Below are 15,601 nucleotides of genomic sequence, written 5' to 3' on the forward strand. Positions count from 1 at the left end.
ATAATAAAAAAAAAAAAAAAAAAAAAAAAGAAAAAAAAAAAAAAAAAAAAAAAAAAAAAAAAAAAAAAAAAAAAAAAAAAAAAAAAAAAAACAAAAAGAAGTAGAAAGGAATGAGAAAAATGAAAGAAAGAAAAGAGGAATACCCGGCTCTTTTTGTAATATATTAGGAAAATGGGTTTAGTCGATCGAAATTGGGCTTTGTGGAGAGGGTTGGGTATTGGGCTCGGGATTAGAGTACAATTCAGGCCCACTGAGGTACTGTGAAAAGAAGAAACAGATCCCGCACGTCGATCCATAATTTAAAACTAGTGCACCGACGTGCTTGTATAATATTTTTTATAATTCATTTGACTTATAAAAAACAGTGAGAGACTACACTGTAATTTTGAAATATAAAATAAAAAATAAATTGAAAAATAAAATAATAAAAAAAAATGACTTCAATAAGAATTAAACATATAACCTAAATCTCAAGAAACAATGACTCTATCAACTGAACTACATATAACTTACATTAAAATTTTAAAATTTTATTAATATATGTAATTATTAAAATAGAGCATGACACCAAAATTAGTTACTCTAAGTGTCTCAAACTTAATAAGATAGTATAGATATTGAAGTTCATAAAAAAAATATTAATTACTATTTGACTCAGAAAATATTCTGTATAAAATATTTCTTTTATGCATCATAATTTTGATGTCGAAGAACCATTATGTAAAAATCTAAAGTGGTAGATTTTACACCAACTTGAGTAACTAAACATCTCAGGCAACTGGTAAGATTTAAACCCAAATCTTGTAGGATCTTGGAACCTGAGTCCTCACCCTTTCCATCGGGGCAAGCATCGCATTTCATACATTTTCCATGTGTTCCTAGTTTGGTAAACCTGCCTCCTTTGTTTTTATCCAGATTTATAGAAAAATAGTGATCAGAGATGAGGAATTATATTCATCAGAATTCTATTGAAGTATCGAAAATAATTAGATCAGTAGCATAAGTATATTTTCTTTTCTTTTTTCAGAAGGAGTCGTTTCTAGCCACTATCTATTATATCTATATCAAAACAATATCTCATAATTCTCATTCTGATGTGAATTTCACCATTTTACACCCGTCATTTATTTCACTTTTATTCTTATTCTGTTGATTATAAATTTTTTTTCCCTCGTATTGCTATATTCATGGAAATAATATATTGTAATATCATTGATAAATTATAAATTTTCATAGTATTTTGTGAATACTGTCGGCTGGGCAAATCGGGTGGACGATTGTACTGGGTCGGATGGATTTCTTCTCGGGCACGCTTGATTCAAACGGAGAGTATTCGAGTAGGAGAATATACACATTTAAAAGGGCAAATATCGATAGTGGGGCATCGGAAGGTTTTCAAGCGTGACCACTCTGTCCATGTCTTGCTCCCTGACACTGTCATATCTGACGACCCATATCAATCGTGATCTTGTCACATCATCCTTATGGCGTTGAAAGACGAGCAAATGATATTAAATCATGGCATCTCATACCTATGGACCCGAGAGCGACACATGTACCAAGGTACTCAGATATATAATGACCATCGTGTGAAGTCCTGTCCTCTGAATCTCATAATACTGTCCGGGCTTACATTAGCCAGGCTTTAGCTAAGAGCCCAAGCTCTCATGTGCTCGTAGTGATATGATCTATCTTTTTGGTTGGTGTTTCTTTAGCCTCCAAATTTTATTATATCCGGGGTTCTCAAATGACCCAGACATTTATGGTCTATTATATGAAAAACTTTTCTTTTCCTTCCATCTTTACAGATTATATTAACAAACACTCCTTTAATTTTCTTGCAGAGAACGCAACAAAATTATTGACCATAGTTATAGATTTGAGTGTACCTCAGCATATGCAGACATTTTTCTCGACTGTTAGAATTAAAACTACAATTGGGTTGGGCTAGTGTGTCACGTATCGGTACGAGTTTAGCCCAAGACGTTTAGACATTCACATGGTTTACAAGCCCAATAATTACATAACCTGGGCCGGATCCAGGAATTGGAACAAATTGTATGGTAAAAAAATAATAATAAAGTAAAACACTGAATTTGGCAGAGTAGATAGCGTCTCTTAATTAATTAGCCCAACCTCAAATTTCCTAAACGAAGTACATAATCCCATTCAATGAGTGTTAGGTTTTTGGCTCAAAAAGAATTTTATTAATTTTTTTAAAAAAATTAAAACTATTTCGTGTTTGTAAAGAATTATAATATATACGTTTATATATAATTTCTTTTTAAGGCAATTTGTTAAAGCTGGTTGAGGATAATTTGCATGGAAAAGTTTGAATTGATAGTAAATTTCAAATAACAAGTAACAACTATCTTCGGTGCATTTAAAATGAATCATAAATACTTATACATTTGCCTAAAATATAGAGTGAGACTTAAATGAATCCACCAAAATTCAAACCCTAATCAATTAGTATTTTATGTCAAATATTTTCTCTAAATGAAATCTTTAAAAAACAATATAATATTTTAGAAATTATTAGGTCTATCATGTGAGACGGTCTCACATATCTTTATCTGTGAGATGAGTCAACTATGACCATATTTACAATAAATAAGTAATATTTTTGGTATAAAAAATAATACTTTTTTTATGAGTGACTTAAATAAAAGACCTGTGTTGAGACCGTCTCAAATAAAATTTTGTGTATAAAAATAATAAATTGCGTTTCCATAGTAGTATGTAGTATAAATATATATAAACAAAAAGGGTCAATTAGTTCACATTTATTTAAAGATTCAAAATTTCAAAAGTCTAAATTTAACTGCAATCAAGCAAACGCCCGGTCAGATGATTATAAAATGCTGGGAACCCAAAATCCCCCGAATATTCAGCCAGTCGCCTAATAAATTCCTCACCTATCTAAGTCTATTCTCGTCATTTCACTTTTAAACTGGTCCGCTCTGTCCACCGTCAGATCACCACAAAGTGAAATCAACGGCTCACAGCCAAAGTCCGATCACCTGTACAAAAAAATCAAAAGGGGAGAAATTTGCTCGGATTGAATAATGATTAGGCGTTGAACTTTTGACCGAAAGGATTTCTTGAATTTCCTTTTTTTTCCATTGTCGTTAACCTCTCTCTCTCTCGTTATCTATGCTGGAGGAAGAGAGAGGGGAAAAAATCTTTCATTTATACCTGCTCTTTCATTGCTTCTTGTTCTCATCTGATTCTTGTGTTTTCATTTTCCTTTTTGCGTGTCTTTTGATCGTTGGTTGTGTTTATTTTGATTAAAGATTGAGTTGAGAAGCATTTTCCTCCATTTCCCATCTGGGGTTTTATTTTTTGGTTGGTGTTTGGTTAAAAAGGTTAAAATGAATATGATGCGTCGGCTCAAGAGCATTGCTTCAGGCCGGTCCTCCGTTTCAGATCCTGTAATTTTCTCTCCTCCGTGTTCTTGTTTGCAAATTTGTTTTTGGGTATCCGTTTCTTGAAAATCTTGATATGGAATTTATTTGGGTAGCTTGAAAATTTCGAGAAAACAGCCGAAACTAATGAAAGTTCGAAACTTTTAGGTAGGTTGTGCATCTGTCTGTTAATCTGTGGAATTATGTTGGGGTAAAAGTATATAAAAGGAAAATGAAAATTAAAGAAAGTGGTGAAAATTTGGTTTTTTGGTGAGTCTTGTCGTTCCGTTTGACGATGTTGTTACAGGTTAATTTTGTCAACTTGCGGCTGGATCTTCATCTCATTTTTCAATTTTATTTTGGTTCTTTGATGCTCTAATTGTATGCGAATAAGACTGGCTAAACTTTCAACTGTTACACTTAGATTAACATCCGAGTTCTTAATATATTTCTTCGAACTATATGATTCAAGTTTAGATCAGATAGATTTGAGAGGCAGCTTTTAGGTTGAAGTAAAACCAAACTAATTTTGGAGTCTACAGGATATTTGTGTTTTGTACTAGCTTATTTGGAACCGGTTATATCTTATTTTCTTGTGTCTGAATAGGAAGCAAGAAGTGTGAATATTTAAACGAGGAAACAATTTTGAAATCTACTCTTCAACTTTTTATTTTTGTAAAGTTTTAGAATATTAACCGTGGTTGTGATGTTTTACTGCATCAGCTAGTTTCATTCTTTCGTTGGTTCGATTTTTTCATGCAAATATGTATTCAGAGAGGGCACCCTAATCTTTTTCAGGGGTAGGTGAAGTTTGTGGTGTCCTGGTTGAGGAAGATTTTCTCAAAATTATTTTTTTCCCACTTTGTCCGTTTGATGCATAGCTTTTGTGACACTAAATTTTTATGATGCTGGAATTTTTTATCTGAAAAATTAATGGAAGTGGATTGCAAGCATTGTTTTAAAGTTATTCCATTTGCTGCAGGGTGGGGATTCGAACGTTAAACGGGTGAAGGTGGAGCAAGAAATAGATCAAATAGTTGCCCGTGAGGTACAGGCGGGAGAAAAATATTTGAGAGCACCTGAACAGCAGATGGCTTCTAACTCTTCTGAATCTGTCGCCAGCACGTCAGATGTACATGGACGACCCGAGAAGTCTGGCTATGATGAGCTTCCCAAAGACATGCAAGAAATGAAAATTAGAGATGATATTAAATCTGATAACCAAGAGGACAGTGTAAAGGTTTTTCTCTTTCACTAGGATCATTTTTTGTTGTGCTAAGTACAGAAATAATATTGAATTAGTTCATCTTTAATCTGGCTTTATATTTGAATTTCGATTGTCAACTTCTACTCCAGGATATGGAGCCCACTGTTGTTAGCGGTAATGGAACTGAGACGGGTCAGATAATTGTGACGTCAGTTGGTGGTCGTGATGGACAACCAAAACAGGTGATTTTATTCTCTCTGGATTACCGTTGCCGCATTATAATTATCCTTCTTTGTAGCCTGGCGTTTTTGTCCATGGCTACCAGTAAACATTCAACCAAGTTGTCTTCTTTCTACATTTGGGATTTGGGATCATCAATATTATCTTTTTTATGCCATTCCTCAGACAATGTCTTATATGGCTGAGCGCGTGGTTGGAACTGGTTCATTCGGAGTTGTTTATCAGGTATAGTTGGTTGCTTTGTGTCTATCTTGGAAGCTAGCGTGTGACTAGAGACTACATAGGTTGGAAGGCTATAAAAGTGACCGACTTTATTTTCTTTTATTATTATTTGCCTCTTAGGCGAAGTGCCTCGAAATGTGCGAATCGGTAGCCATAAAGAAGGTGCTGCAGGATAGAAGATACAAGAACAGAGAACTGCAGATTATGCGCATACTCAATCATCCTAACGTTGTTCAACTGAAGCATTGTTTTTATTCGACCACGGAAAAGAATGAGGTGTACCTTAATCTTGTCCTTGAGTATGTCTCGGAAACCGTTTATCGAGCTTCAAGGCACTATACCAGAGTGAATCAACACATGCCTGTCTTTTATGTGCAGTTATATACATATCAGGTTCGTGTATCAAACGTTTTATTAGTGTCACGGGGTGGTTTGTAGTTTTTTTCCACATTCTCGTGATTTTTGTGGCAAATATTGAGTATTGTTTCATGTATATCGCAGATTTGCCGTGCTCTGAATTATATACATAGTGTTATTGGTGTTTGCCACCGCGACATAAAGCCGCAGAATCTTTTGGTACGGTTATTTTTTGGTCGATAATACTTTCTTTTTTCAGTACCACACACTATTAACTTCTGTAGTCTATGAATGTTTCCGTAAATTTCCTCAAAAGGTTAAACAAGTATTTGTTCGTTTTATTCAAATTTACAGCTTTAGTGTTTTCCTCGGAATAATATCTCTTTGAAGTTTTGAACTGTTTAGTTATGATGCTTGCTACAGGTAAATCCCCACACACATCAGCTGAAGCTTTGTGATTTTGGAAGTGCAAAGATGCTGGTACGTCATCTTGATGCCTAAATTTGAATTTTGTGCCATCATATGGAGGTTATTAAGATTTCTGGGTTGATGCAGGTACCGGGTGAACCAAATATATCATACATATGCTCTCGTTATTACAGGGCTCCGGAACTAATCTTTGGAGCCACGGAGTACACAACTGCAATTGACATGTGGTCCGTTGGTTGTGTTATGGCTGAACTACTTCTAGGACAGGTTCGATGAGCAATAATTCCGTTTTACTTAACTTGATTTGAATTCCATTCTGAGATCTTATTTACACATGCGCAGCCTCTCTTTCCCGGAGAAAGCAGTGTAGATCAACTAGTTGAAATTATTAAGGTGCACTAAGTTTGATGATTCTGTATTATTTTCTTACTATAAGTCTTATTTTGTGCATCCTAAGTTTTATTTTTTCATATGAAATGCATGGTAGGTATTGGGGACACCTACGAGAGAAGAAATCAAGTGCATGAATCCAGATTACAGAGAATTCAAGTTTCCTCAGATCAAAGCTCACCCTTGGCATAAGGTTTGTTGTGAACATGAGTCCAAATGCTATAAACATTAAACACTCATTCTTCTTTTCCCAATTAATATAATCCCATTAATGTAAAGAATTCTAAATGAAGTTTTTTCTTCTTTAGATATTTAATAAACGAATGCCAACAGAAGCGGTGGATTTAGTGTCAAGGCTGCTCCAATATTCACCTACTCTACGTTTCACTGCTGTAAGGATCATTTCTTGATTATTTTCAGCATAACTTATGTTTTCTGGTCCACTGATGACTGTTTTGAGCTTCATGTTCTTGATTATTCGTCTCATTTAACCAGTTGGAGGCTTGTGCTCATCCGTTTTTTGACGACTTGAGAGAACCTAACGCATGTTTGCCAAATGGGCGTCCCCTACCTCCTCTGTTCAATTTTACGCCAGAAGGTAAACTTACATGTTACTCTCGGACTAAATTTTGTTTATTGACTCGGAAAGGCATCTCCTCACCTCTCATCTACTCCACTTCCATTTTTGCTTCCAGAACTTGCTGGTGTGCCCGCAGAACTCGTGCAACGACTCATTCCAGACCATGCGAAGAAGTAAAAAAGAGAGGAAGAAAACCCGTAGAACTCGTGCATCGTATTTCCGTGCAGATGATTCCAATGGTGTCCTCAAGAATCGATGTGTGAGTTAGAGCGTAATGTTTTAGCTGCATGGCGGGGTTAGATGAATTAGCTATTTTTTTGTATGTCCTTCGTTGCTATTTAAGTGGTGCCAGCCAGATAGAAAGGAGTTTCCTTTGTATATTTTTACATACTTTCCCTTAAAATACTCGCTTCGTTATTGTTAATTTTTTTTTTCTAAGAGGTGATTTCTTCTGGAGATGATCTAGTTTGATGCATTAGTATGCTTTAACTTTATTTTTGTTTTTTTTTAATAAAAAAATTAATTATTAAATTATGATATTTAAATTTGTTTAATGAGATAACATCAAAAAGTAACAACTCTTTAAAAAAAGTCCAAAAAAGGACATAGTTGTTGACGAATCTAGACATACAAACTTTTTATTATATTTTGTTGGAAATTAATAAAACGCTTATATTTATGCCACCTCGATAGATTTTATAAAATCTCTAATTTAAAAATATCCTTGCATGGGCATTGTAATGTCTGAGATTTTATCACGGTAATCTGAGATTGATTAAATTATAAATTGATCAGATGATAGACGGACCACTTCGAAGAAGGAATTGGAATGACATAAGTTGAGTGGGGTGTGAGACCCGAAGGTCTCGCGCACATGCGCGGCGAGATAGCGCGCATATGCGCGAGAAGCTTTTTGCGCGGACAGAACTTTACGCGCACATGCGCGGCTTGAGGGCGCGCATATGCGCGAAGAGGTGCATTGCCATATACCGAGTCCAGAGAATGTGGCGCATATGCGCCAAGAGTTGGCGTGCATATGCACGGGGTGTTCGGTAGCCAAATGTGAATTCCAGAGAATATCGCGCACATGCGCGGATGAAGGGCGCGCATATGCGCGAGCTGACGGGAAGGCACGCGCCGAGACATAATGTCTCGCGCATATGCGCCGAGGCGGGTCGCGCATATGCGCGAGACGTGTTGAGCGAAAATGGAGCCACTTGCCCTTCAACATGCATGATATATATATATATATATATATAAAGAAACGTTCATTCTTCAAAATCTATCGGAAGAAATCGAGAAAAGTTTCTGTGAATGTGTTGAAAATCCTTACGCCTTTTTGTGAAAGATCCGGCCGTCCGATTTGCAATCCGACTTCAGTACTGTGTTCCTATCGACGTAGGCTACAACTGGACGTAAGTTTTCCTACGTTTTGATATGATTTGAAATTATGCGATTGTCAGAATTGAATAGGATTCCTATATGATGGTCTTGACATATTAGACATCGTCAAATCGAAGTCAGATCGAATAACAGATTGATTATTGAATTGTTAGGAATTTCTGAGTATATTGATTGGAAATCGGACAGATTTGAGTTATAGATTTATTATGAGTTGTATCAGATATGGGTTATGGATTGTAATTGATAGTTGTTGATATTGTATTGACGGGAATATCGGGATTGTGCCGTTATGCCGTTGATTTGAATTCTATTCCGCTTAATCCGATTTAGTGTTGAATTGAGAATGGAATATTGATATTATGATTCTCGATATACCGTTTCAGATTTACAAAGACGGTCTTGCGTTCAGAACTGATATTGCCTTAGACCGAGACTACAGACGAAAGGTATAAGTCAATGTGGTACTGGGAGATCGACACAAGTAGGATATACTTGTGTTTCCCTAAATCACATACTATTTGTTATTATTTGCATTGATTTGATTTGATATGCTTGTTCTATTGATGTATAGAGAGCATGTGTTAGACGAATATTAGACGAGTGATCTTGTGACAGAAGTACCTGATAGTGGCGGGATCGCCACGGGCACATTGCACGATGTCACAAGATAGTGTATTGGCGATAGTGCCACAGTCTGTGACGGATAGGTCAAGACACTGGATGTTTGGTTATATCGACGTGGATAGAATCGGAGTTTCTTCTATTACTGTTGGTCGATATAGGAATACCAACGTCTGGAAACCGGGATCCCTAGACTAGGATTGAGTCTAGTCTGAGCCGTGGAGTCACGAGTATGATTGATAGTTTGATATTAATTATGTTTCAGATTTTGATATATATCTGATATCTGCTTCATGCTTTATATTAATTATATGATTGCATGTTTCGTTGATTTATACTGGGATTTATTCTCACCGGAGTTATCCGACTGTTGTCGTGTTTGTATGTGTGCATGACAACAGGTGGGACAGGTTCAGGGTCGAGGAGATGAAGAGAGAGATCGTGATTAGAGTGGAGACTACGGACTTGATCTGAGATAGGGTTGAACACTTGATATTTAGTAGTTGAACCTTAGTTTGTAAATGATTGTATATAGTACAAGACTTGTACTTTACTCTTATACTGATATGTATAGTAGAGTGATTCCACTACGTTCCGCATTTGATATTATATTTACAAAAAAAAAATAAAATTTAGACCCTGTTTATTATAATTGATTAATTAGTCTCAATGACAATTAAGAACATGATTAGCGTCCGGGTCCCCACAAGCATGTAATAAACTGTTAACACTAGTTATTTTGCACAGACAGACGAGGTGTGTATAGTCTTTTTTTTATCATTATCGATGTACTAAAGTGAATTTAACAAATTTTGGAGGGACTAAATTGATATTTGAATTGTTAAAAAAATAAAAATAAAAGTTTGTGTTGAAATTTTAAAAAAACAAACAAAAAACAAAAGTGTACTATTAGTATCATATAAAGTTAAAGTTGGAAGAAAAAATTGATGTCCTTCTTAGGTGGTTACTATCATATCCTCAACTTTAATAAAATAGAATAAATTTAGTAATTGTGATTATATGTTTTATGTGTCAATAGACATGACGTTTTATTGTTCTATGTATATATGAACCATACAAAATAGGAAAAAAAATCATATTTTTCACACTCGAAAAATATTAATATAAAAATGATTATACATCTCTCGATCATAAAATATCCATTTCAAACTAAAATCTCCATTGTATAGTTTCAGTGTCCAGTGCATTTTGAAATGTTAGCTTCATGGATAACATTGAATAAATGAGTTATTTTTGTACTCTGGTTGCAAAATTTTATCACACTTGTGTTAAAGAAAGAATTACAAAGTGTGTTTATCAATTATGCAGTACTACACGTATTAATTTTGTGCTTTGTATAAAATCTTATTTGTAATAAAATAAAACGATATGAATAATACAAACTTTTCATGTGATTTTAATTTTAAAAAGGGCTTTCATATTCAAATTTGAATTTTGAAAAGTAATCCGAATTGACACATTCCAATAACATATTCATTATATGTTGGTACAATAACTTATGCGTTATATATTTATTGTTAAACATTTAATAAGTTATACTGATATTTACAAGATATAATTATTTCGTATATAGCAAATTCATTTTGACTGGATTTTTTACTAAATTAAGTATACATCTCTGCTTTTATATATGTTTGTAATGTACATAATTCTATTTTATATAATTAACGATTAAAATTAGTAAGTACGAGCATTCAAATAAATAATTAAAATATAAAATAAATCAAATGGATTATAGATAGTACAATTAGATTTTTTTTTTTTACAAAATTTGAAAAAATCCCTTTGCATTCAAAAGTTCTTCCCAAATTGTTTGAGCAGATGGCGCTGCAATAGTGACGATTAAACTTGGGGTCTAGCAATAGACACTCACCATTAAAATGAACATTGCATTAATATTTAGTTTAATATATAAAATTCAAAAAAATTGAATAATCGAAATTACCTATTACAAAATTCCACAATTTCATCCAAATTTCAATTTACTATCAACTTCGTGACATGGAAGCATTTGAAACACGACTTCTCATCTAAAACATCTTTCTCGACACAATTAAAGAAATATAATTACAATATCTTCACCGACTTTTTCCAAGTATGTCATGATGGCATTGAAAACGTCTTCCCAAAAAGTATATGATATATGATACCTTATTGTTCCTAAATAATAACAAATACCAGATTATTATAAATTTAAAAAAACTAAAATACCTTATTATAAATGCAATGTTCATTTTAATCGAAGTTTCAACACTCACTGTGTTCTCAAGATTTGTGTTTCTCATAAACTCTAGTCCAAGAACTAATTGATCAAGTTATTTTCCCGGAATTTCTTTGATAAGAACCTCAAATTCTCCGATATTTATCATTCTTCGGTAGGTTTCTATTCTGAGTTGTTCCAAATAGTATACGACATTTCAAGGGAATTGATTTTTTTGTTTTGTAAAATCTAATATTATTTCGATTTCTCTCTACCATTCCGGACATCTAAGCTTTATTATCTTTGAAAAACTTTTGGGGTCGATTGGGTACCCTGGACATGTGTTTTTCTCCATATGCGACTTGTTATTCTTTCTTGGAAAGATAGTCTTTTTCGTTCTATCCTAAGACTATGATTTCTTTGTAAAATCAATTTATCTTGGATCTGGATATCTGTTTCTTGTATTAAGGCAAACTCAATTATTTTTTTGGATAAATTGATTAAGCAACTTTTTCAAATATTTCTGGTATTTCAATAAATTTGTTTCTAATAAACAATTATAAATGATATGTAATGTAGAGAACATATGAAACGTGACATGTAATAAAATATGGTCTATTAACTTTTTTCACCAACCTTTGTTTCTCCATCTGAATCTTCTTGAATCAAGACTTATTCTTATTCTTCATATATATTTTCACTTGAAAGAATATCCTCAAATTGGTATATTCGAATCAGATCTTTATAATAAAATGTATCTTTGATATCTTGAGTAGATTTGAAGCACCTTATTCTATTTCTATAGTTTTCTGGACAATTGGATGAAATTGGACTTCTTGATCCACATGTCCTACAATTACAATATTTAAAACGTTCATAGCTCTAACGTGAGCTCTCCTGAAAGTTTTTATTTTTTGTGTTCATTTCGTGATTCGAGATGAGTTTGATGTCTGTGATGACATCTTACTTCCTAATGGTCTTTTTTTTGTCCAGATTTTTAAGATGTGAATTTTGTATAGACCATACTGTTATTTTATTCCAATAACTTATTCCACTTTTCTCACATCTTACATAATGATGAGATCTAAAGTTTTGCTTTTTCTGTCTTTGTAGTTTATTTTCAATAATTGTTGGAAGATCATTTATCTACAACATCAAAGACTATGTTTGTTAATAACCCTTAATCTTCTTTTGTAATGTTGTAAAATGACATTATTATACATATTTTTCTTTAAAACAAGAGGTTCTAGCCAGAGTATCTGAATTGTCGGAGGTGTATTCTCTTATTAACATTTCTCTGTAGAAACTTGGCATTTTGGCGAAGAAAATTGCATTGATGTTCTTTTTACGAATCCTGAATTTCATCTATATTTATTGAATAACATAATATATTCATCCACTAAAAGATGTCATTAATTCATGACTTTTTTTCTCCTTTGTATGACTATTGAAATAATGTACCCTTATAAATTGAGCTTTAAATAAGGTAGTCATTATTCTGTCTATTTCGCTAAGAGATTCTCAGGTCAAGAATGATTCTTTGGTCTTTGCCGAAGTCATGTCCCATACAATTTTAATTGATCTCATAGTACACATTTCTAAAAGTTTAATGATTCTTTCTCTGTTTAAATCAAACATATTTTATCTAGTAATCTAATATGTTCTTAGTTTCTCCTAATATCTAACTTCGGTTAGATCTCATTGTTTTAAATATTCCAAATTATTATAATAAAGCATGAAGATAATACATCTCGGACATATATTCATATCCATAATTTTGAAAAATATATCTTCCTCGTAAGATAAGTTACCTAATAATAATAATTTTACATGTTTAAAATAAAAAGAACATAGATGCTCATATATTTTAATGACATTTTCTTTGAATTTTTTAATAATAATCAAATCAGAGTTATTTTAAATATTTATGTAGAAAAGATCAAATTGAGCAAATCTTTTGGAAAAAAAAAATTAATTTGGGAGCCTAAAAGAAAAAAGATCGAATTATAATTTTATTACTGATAAATTGAGTTTTTAAACCCATTTGTCGGTTATTCGAATTCAGACAAGAAGAATAAGAGATCAGCAGTGGACCTGTTCAGAATCTTTTGAATCTCCGGTCCATTTCTCAATCTTTCTACTTTTCCTCCCGATCTCCAAGATGCCTCGTGGAACGCTTGAAGTCCTTCTTGTTTCTGCCAAAGGACTTGATGACACTGATTTTTTATGTGCGTATAAGTATCAAATATCAATGCTTTAGCTATGTCTGTTTGTTGATTAAAATGGGTACTGAATATTGACGGGATTCACTTCTTCTCGCGAATAAATTCATTTCTGGATTCTGTTAAGGTTTAAAATGGACATCATTTTCCTGGTTCTTTGTTTCTTGTGTTTCGGCAAAAGGTTTCGAGGACGCTACCGATTTGTTGCGTATTTACGTGTATGATAATCAAAAGTTAAAAAAAAAATCAATCTTTAATTTTTTAGGAGTTCTGATCGGATAATTTTTTTTCCTTGGGTTTATGTTGACTCTGCCTTGAATGGATGCTATTGAAGTTTATGTCTTAAAGTGGTCTTGATCTTCCTCGTTTCTTATGTGATGTGGGTTCAGTTATTTGTTTCTGGGTTATCAAGATCGGATCAGAGTTACACCATCTGTGTTTGTGTTTTTCAAGTTTGGTCTTTCAAAACAATAGATTTGATTCTGGAGATGCATTTTTTGAATCTGGAATTATTTGGACGAATTTGTTGGTTCGCTTTTTTGATTTGTAACATTTCATGTAGTTTACGGATGGTGTTCAATTAACCTCACAAGTCTCAACCTATATGTTTGATTTTTCATATCATATTTTATGTACACATACCAATAAAACGTGTGTTCTGAATACTTTTTTTAATATATTTTAAATGAAATGTTTCGCTATTACCCCATGCTACAAAACCACCAAAGTTCCACGACATAGTCTTATGCTAATGTTTCGAATCTTTTAAGTCATAAATCAGACAATAAGCATAAGAACTAAGGTGAGTAACAGAAGTTTTGAATTGGAAGTGTTCTTACTCTTTTTATAATGAGTCTGATTTTTTGGTATTTGGCAGCTAACATGGACACTTACGCTGTTTTAACTTGCCAGACTCAGGAGAAAAAAAGCAGTGTTACTAAAGGTTTGGTATCGTTTTCAATATTGGGAATTCTTATATGCATGCAAAGAAAATAATGTTGCTAAACATTTCTTAAAACATCTGTTATCGTTTTTCTTGGTATTGACACTTGCAGGACAAGGATCCAGCCCTGAGTGGAATGAGACCTTCCTTTTCACTGTCTCTAGTGGCGTAACGGAAATCCGAATCAAAATAATGGATAGCGATAACTTCTCTAGCGATGATTTTGTTGGAGAAGCAATGTGAGTTCTATTCTAGTATATTATATTTCGATCGATAAATGAGATGCTTGGGTTTATTTTTGTTCGAAGTTAATATTTGTTGTTGAACTTTTGTTGAGATGAGTTTTATTGTTGTTTTCTGCATGCACAGCATTCCTCTGGAGCCAGTGTTTGTCGAAGAAGCCTTGCCACCAGCTGCATACAATGTTGTCAAGGATGAACAGTACCGTGGAGAGATAAGAGTTGGCCTCAAGTTCGTCCCTCAGGTTATTAAATCGAGTACTTGACTAAAATTTCCTGTACTAAAATGGATAAATTTTCAAAGACTAAAGTGCAATAATTAAATTGACTTTACGTGGGTTTCTTTTCTGTTCTAAGATGTATTATATTCAGCACCGTGTCGAGCAGGGGACAGCAATTGCCCATCAATTGGAATTGGCGTCTGTTTATATGTTTTTTGCCACAAAATACAATAATTTTCACCCTACATCTATAAATTTTTAGTGTACTACGGGTTTTCTGCCCTTGCTTATATGAGTCATATGTTGATATGAAGTTCCTGATTTGAGACTCTACCTGGTTTTAGGTTTCAAGTGTTTTAAAATGAGAACTAAACGGCTTTTAGAATTAAGGCGAAGGCTTGTGTCAATACATATCGACTTTAAGCCCATACATACACACACAGTGTGTGCGCACATAATGTAACTGGTCTGAGTGTCGCTTTACTCTTTTTATTCTCATTTTTGTATATTCTATAAATCTTGTTGCAGGAAAACTGCGAGAGAGAATTTGGAGATGCAGATAACTTTGGTGGATGGAAAGAATCGTCATTTGACTAAACATGTTCCATGATAGAAGTCCATTATATTCCAGCACCTTTCTTGTCTTAAAATTGAGAAAAAAAATGGTTCTGTGCAGACGTTATTGCTGCTACTGCTGTGTTTCAAAATTATGTTTGGAAACCTTTTCTTTTCAATGTTATATTTGTGACAGACTTCAGGTTTCATATGTTACTGAAGTAAGATATTACCAAAGATTTGGTGTTTTCTGGAGCCATTTATCTGAATGCACATTGACCCCGTCAACTCCATGAGGCTCCGCCACTGCTTGGATCACTTGTCGCATCTGTGTCTTGTGTCA

The 15,601-nt window shown here is 33.5% G+C and overlaps 2 protein-coding genes across 3 annotated transcripts; both read left to right on the top strand.

The window, feature by feature from the left end:
* Positions 1–3,073: 3,073 nt before the first annotated feature.
* LOC140970701 (shaggy-related protein kinase alpha-like) lies at positions 3,074–7,295 on the top strand. 2 transcript variants are annotated; one of them, XM_073432563.1, is made up of 13 exons: positions 3,074–3,434; positions 4,390–4,641; positions 4,764–4,856; positions 5,020–5,079; positions 5,197–5,469; positions 5,578–5,652; positions 5,857–5,913; positions 5,989–6,129; positions 6,205–6,255; positions 6,350–6,445; positions 6,561–6,644; positions 6,748–6,850; positions 6,948–7,295. In XM_073432563.1, the coding sequence occupies exons 1-13, from the start codon at positions 3,375–3,377 to the stop codon at positions 7,007–7,009; spliced, it is 1,407 nt and encodes a 468-aa protein (XP_073288664.1). In that variant the 5' UTR covers positions 3,074–3,374; the 3' UTR covers positions 7,010–7,295. The 2 variants fall into 2 exon arrangements, with proteins under 2 accessions (XP_073288664.1, XP_073288663.1); XM_073432562.1 differs by having other exon boundaries at positions 3,077–3,434; positions 4,390–4,647.
* Positions 7,296–13,132: 5,837 nt separating this feature from the next.
* Positions 13,133–15,527, top strand: LOC140970703 (16 kDa phloem protein 2-like). The gene is made up of 5 exons (XM_073432566.1): positions 13,133–13,306; positions 14,178–14,243; positions 14,356–14,482; positions 14,613–14,727; positions 15,232–15,527. The coding sequence occupies exons 1-5, from the start codon at positions 13,240–13,242 to the stop codon at positions 15,298–15,300; spliced, it is 444 nt and encodes a 147-aa protein (XP_073288667.1). The 5' UTR covers positions 13,133–13,239; the 3' UTR covers positions 15,301–15,527.
* The last annotated feature ends 74 nt before the right edge of the window (positions 15,528–15,601 follow it).

The sequence above is a fragment of the Primulina huaijiensis genome, chromosome 2 (genome assembly GCF_012295235.1).
Source record: "Primulina huaijiensis isolate GDHJ02 chromosome 2, ASM1229523v2, whole genome shotgun sequence".
NCBI classification, from domain to species: Eukaryota; Viridiplantae; Streptophyta; class Magnoliopsida; order Lamiales; family Gesneriaceae; genus Primulina; species Primulina huaijiensis.

Bases quoted from the DNA above. Each gene is read 5' to 3' on its own strand.
- LOC140970701 (XM_073432562.1), top strand. From the start codon at position 3,375: ATGAATATGATGCGTCGGCTCAAGAGCATTGCTTCAGGCCGGTCCTCC. The intron at 4,648-4,763 runs GTTTTTCTCTTT...CTTCTACTCCAG, and splicing joins ACCAAGAGGACAGTGTAAAG to GATATGGAGCCCACTGTTGT. The intron at 6,130-6,204 runs GTTCGATGAGCA...ACACATGCGCAG, and splicing joins CTGAACTACTTCTAGGACAG to CCTCTCTTTCCCGGAGAAAG.
- LOC140970703 (XM_073432566.1), top strand. From the start codon at position 13,240: ATGCCTCGTGGAACGCTTGAAGTCCTTCTTGTTTCTGCCAAAGGACTT. The intron at 13,307-14,177 runs GTGCGTATAAGT...GGTATTTGGCAG, and splicing joins TGATGACACTGATTTTTTAT to CTAACATGGACACTTACGCT. The intron at 14,483-14,612 runs GTGAGTTCTATT...CTGCATGCACAG, and splicing joins GATTTTGTTGGAGAAGCAAT to CATTCCTCTGGAGCCAGTGT.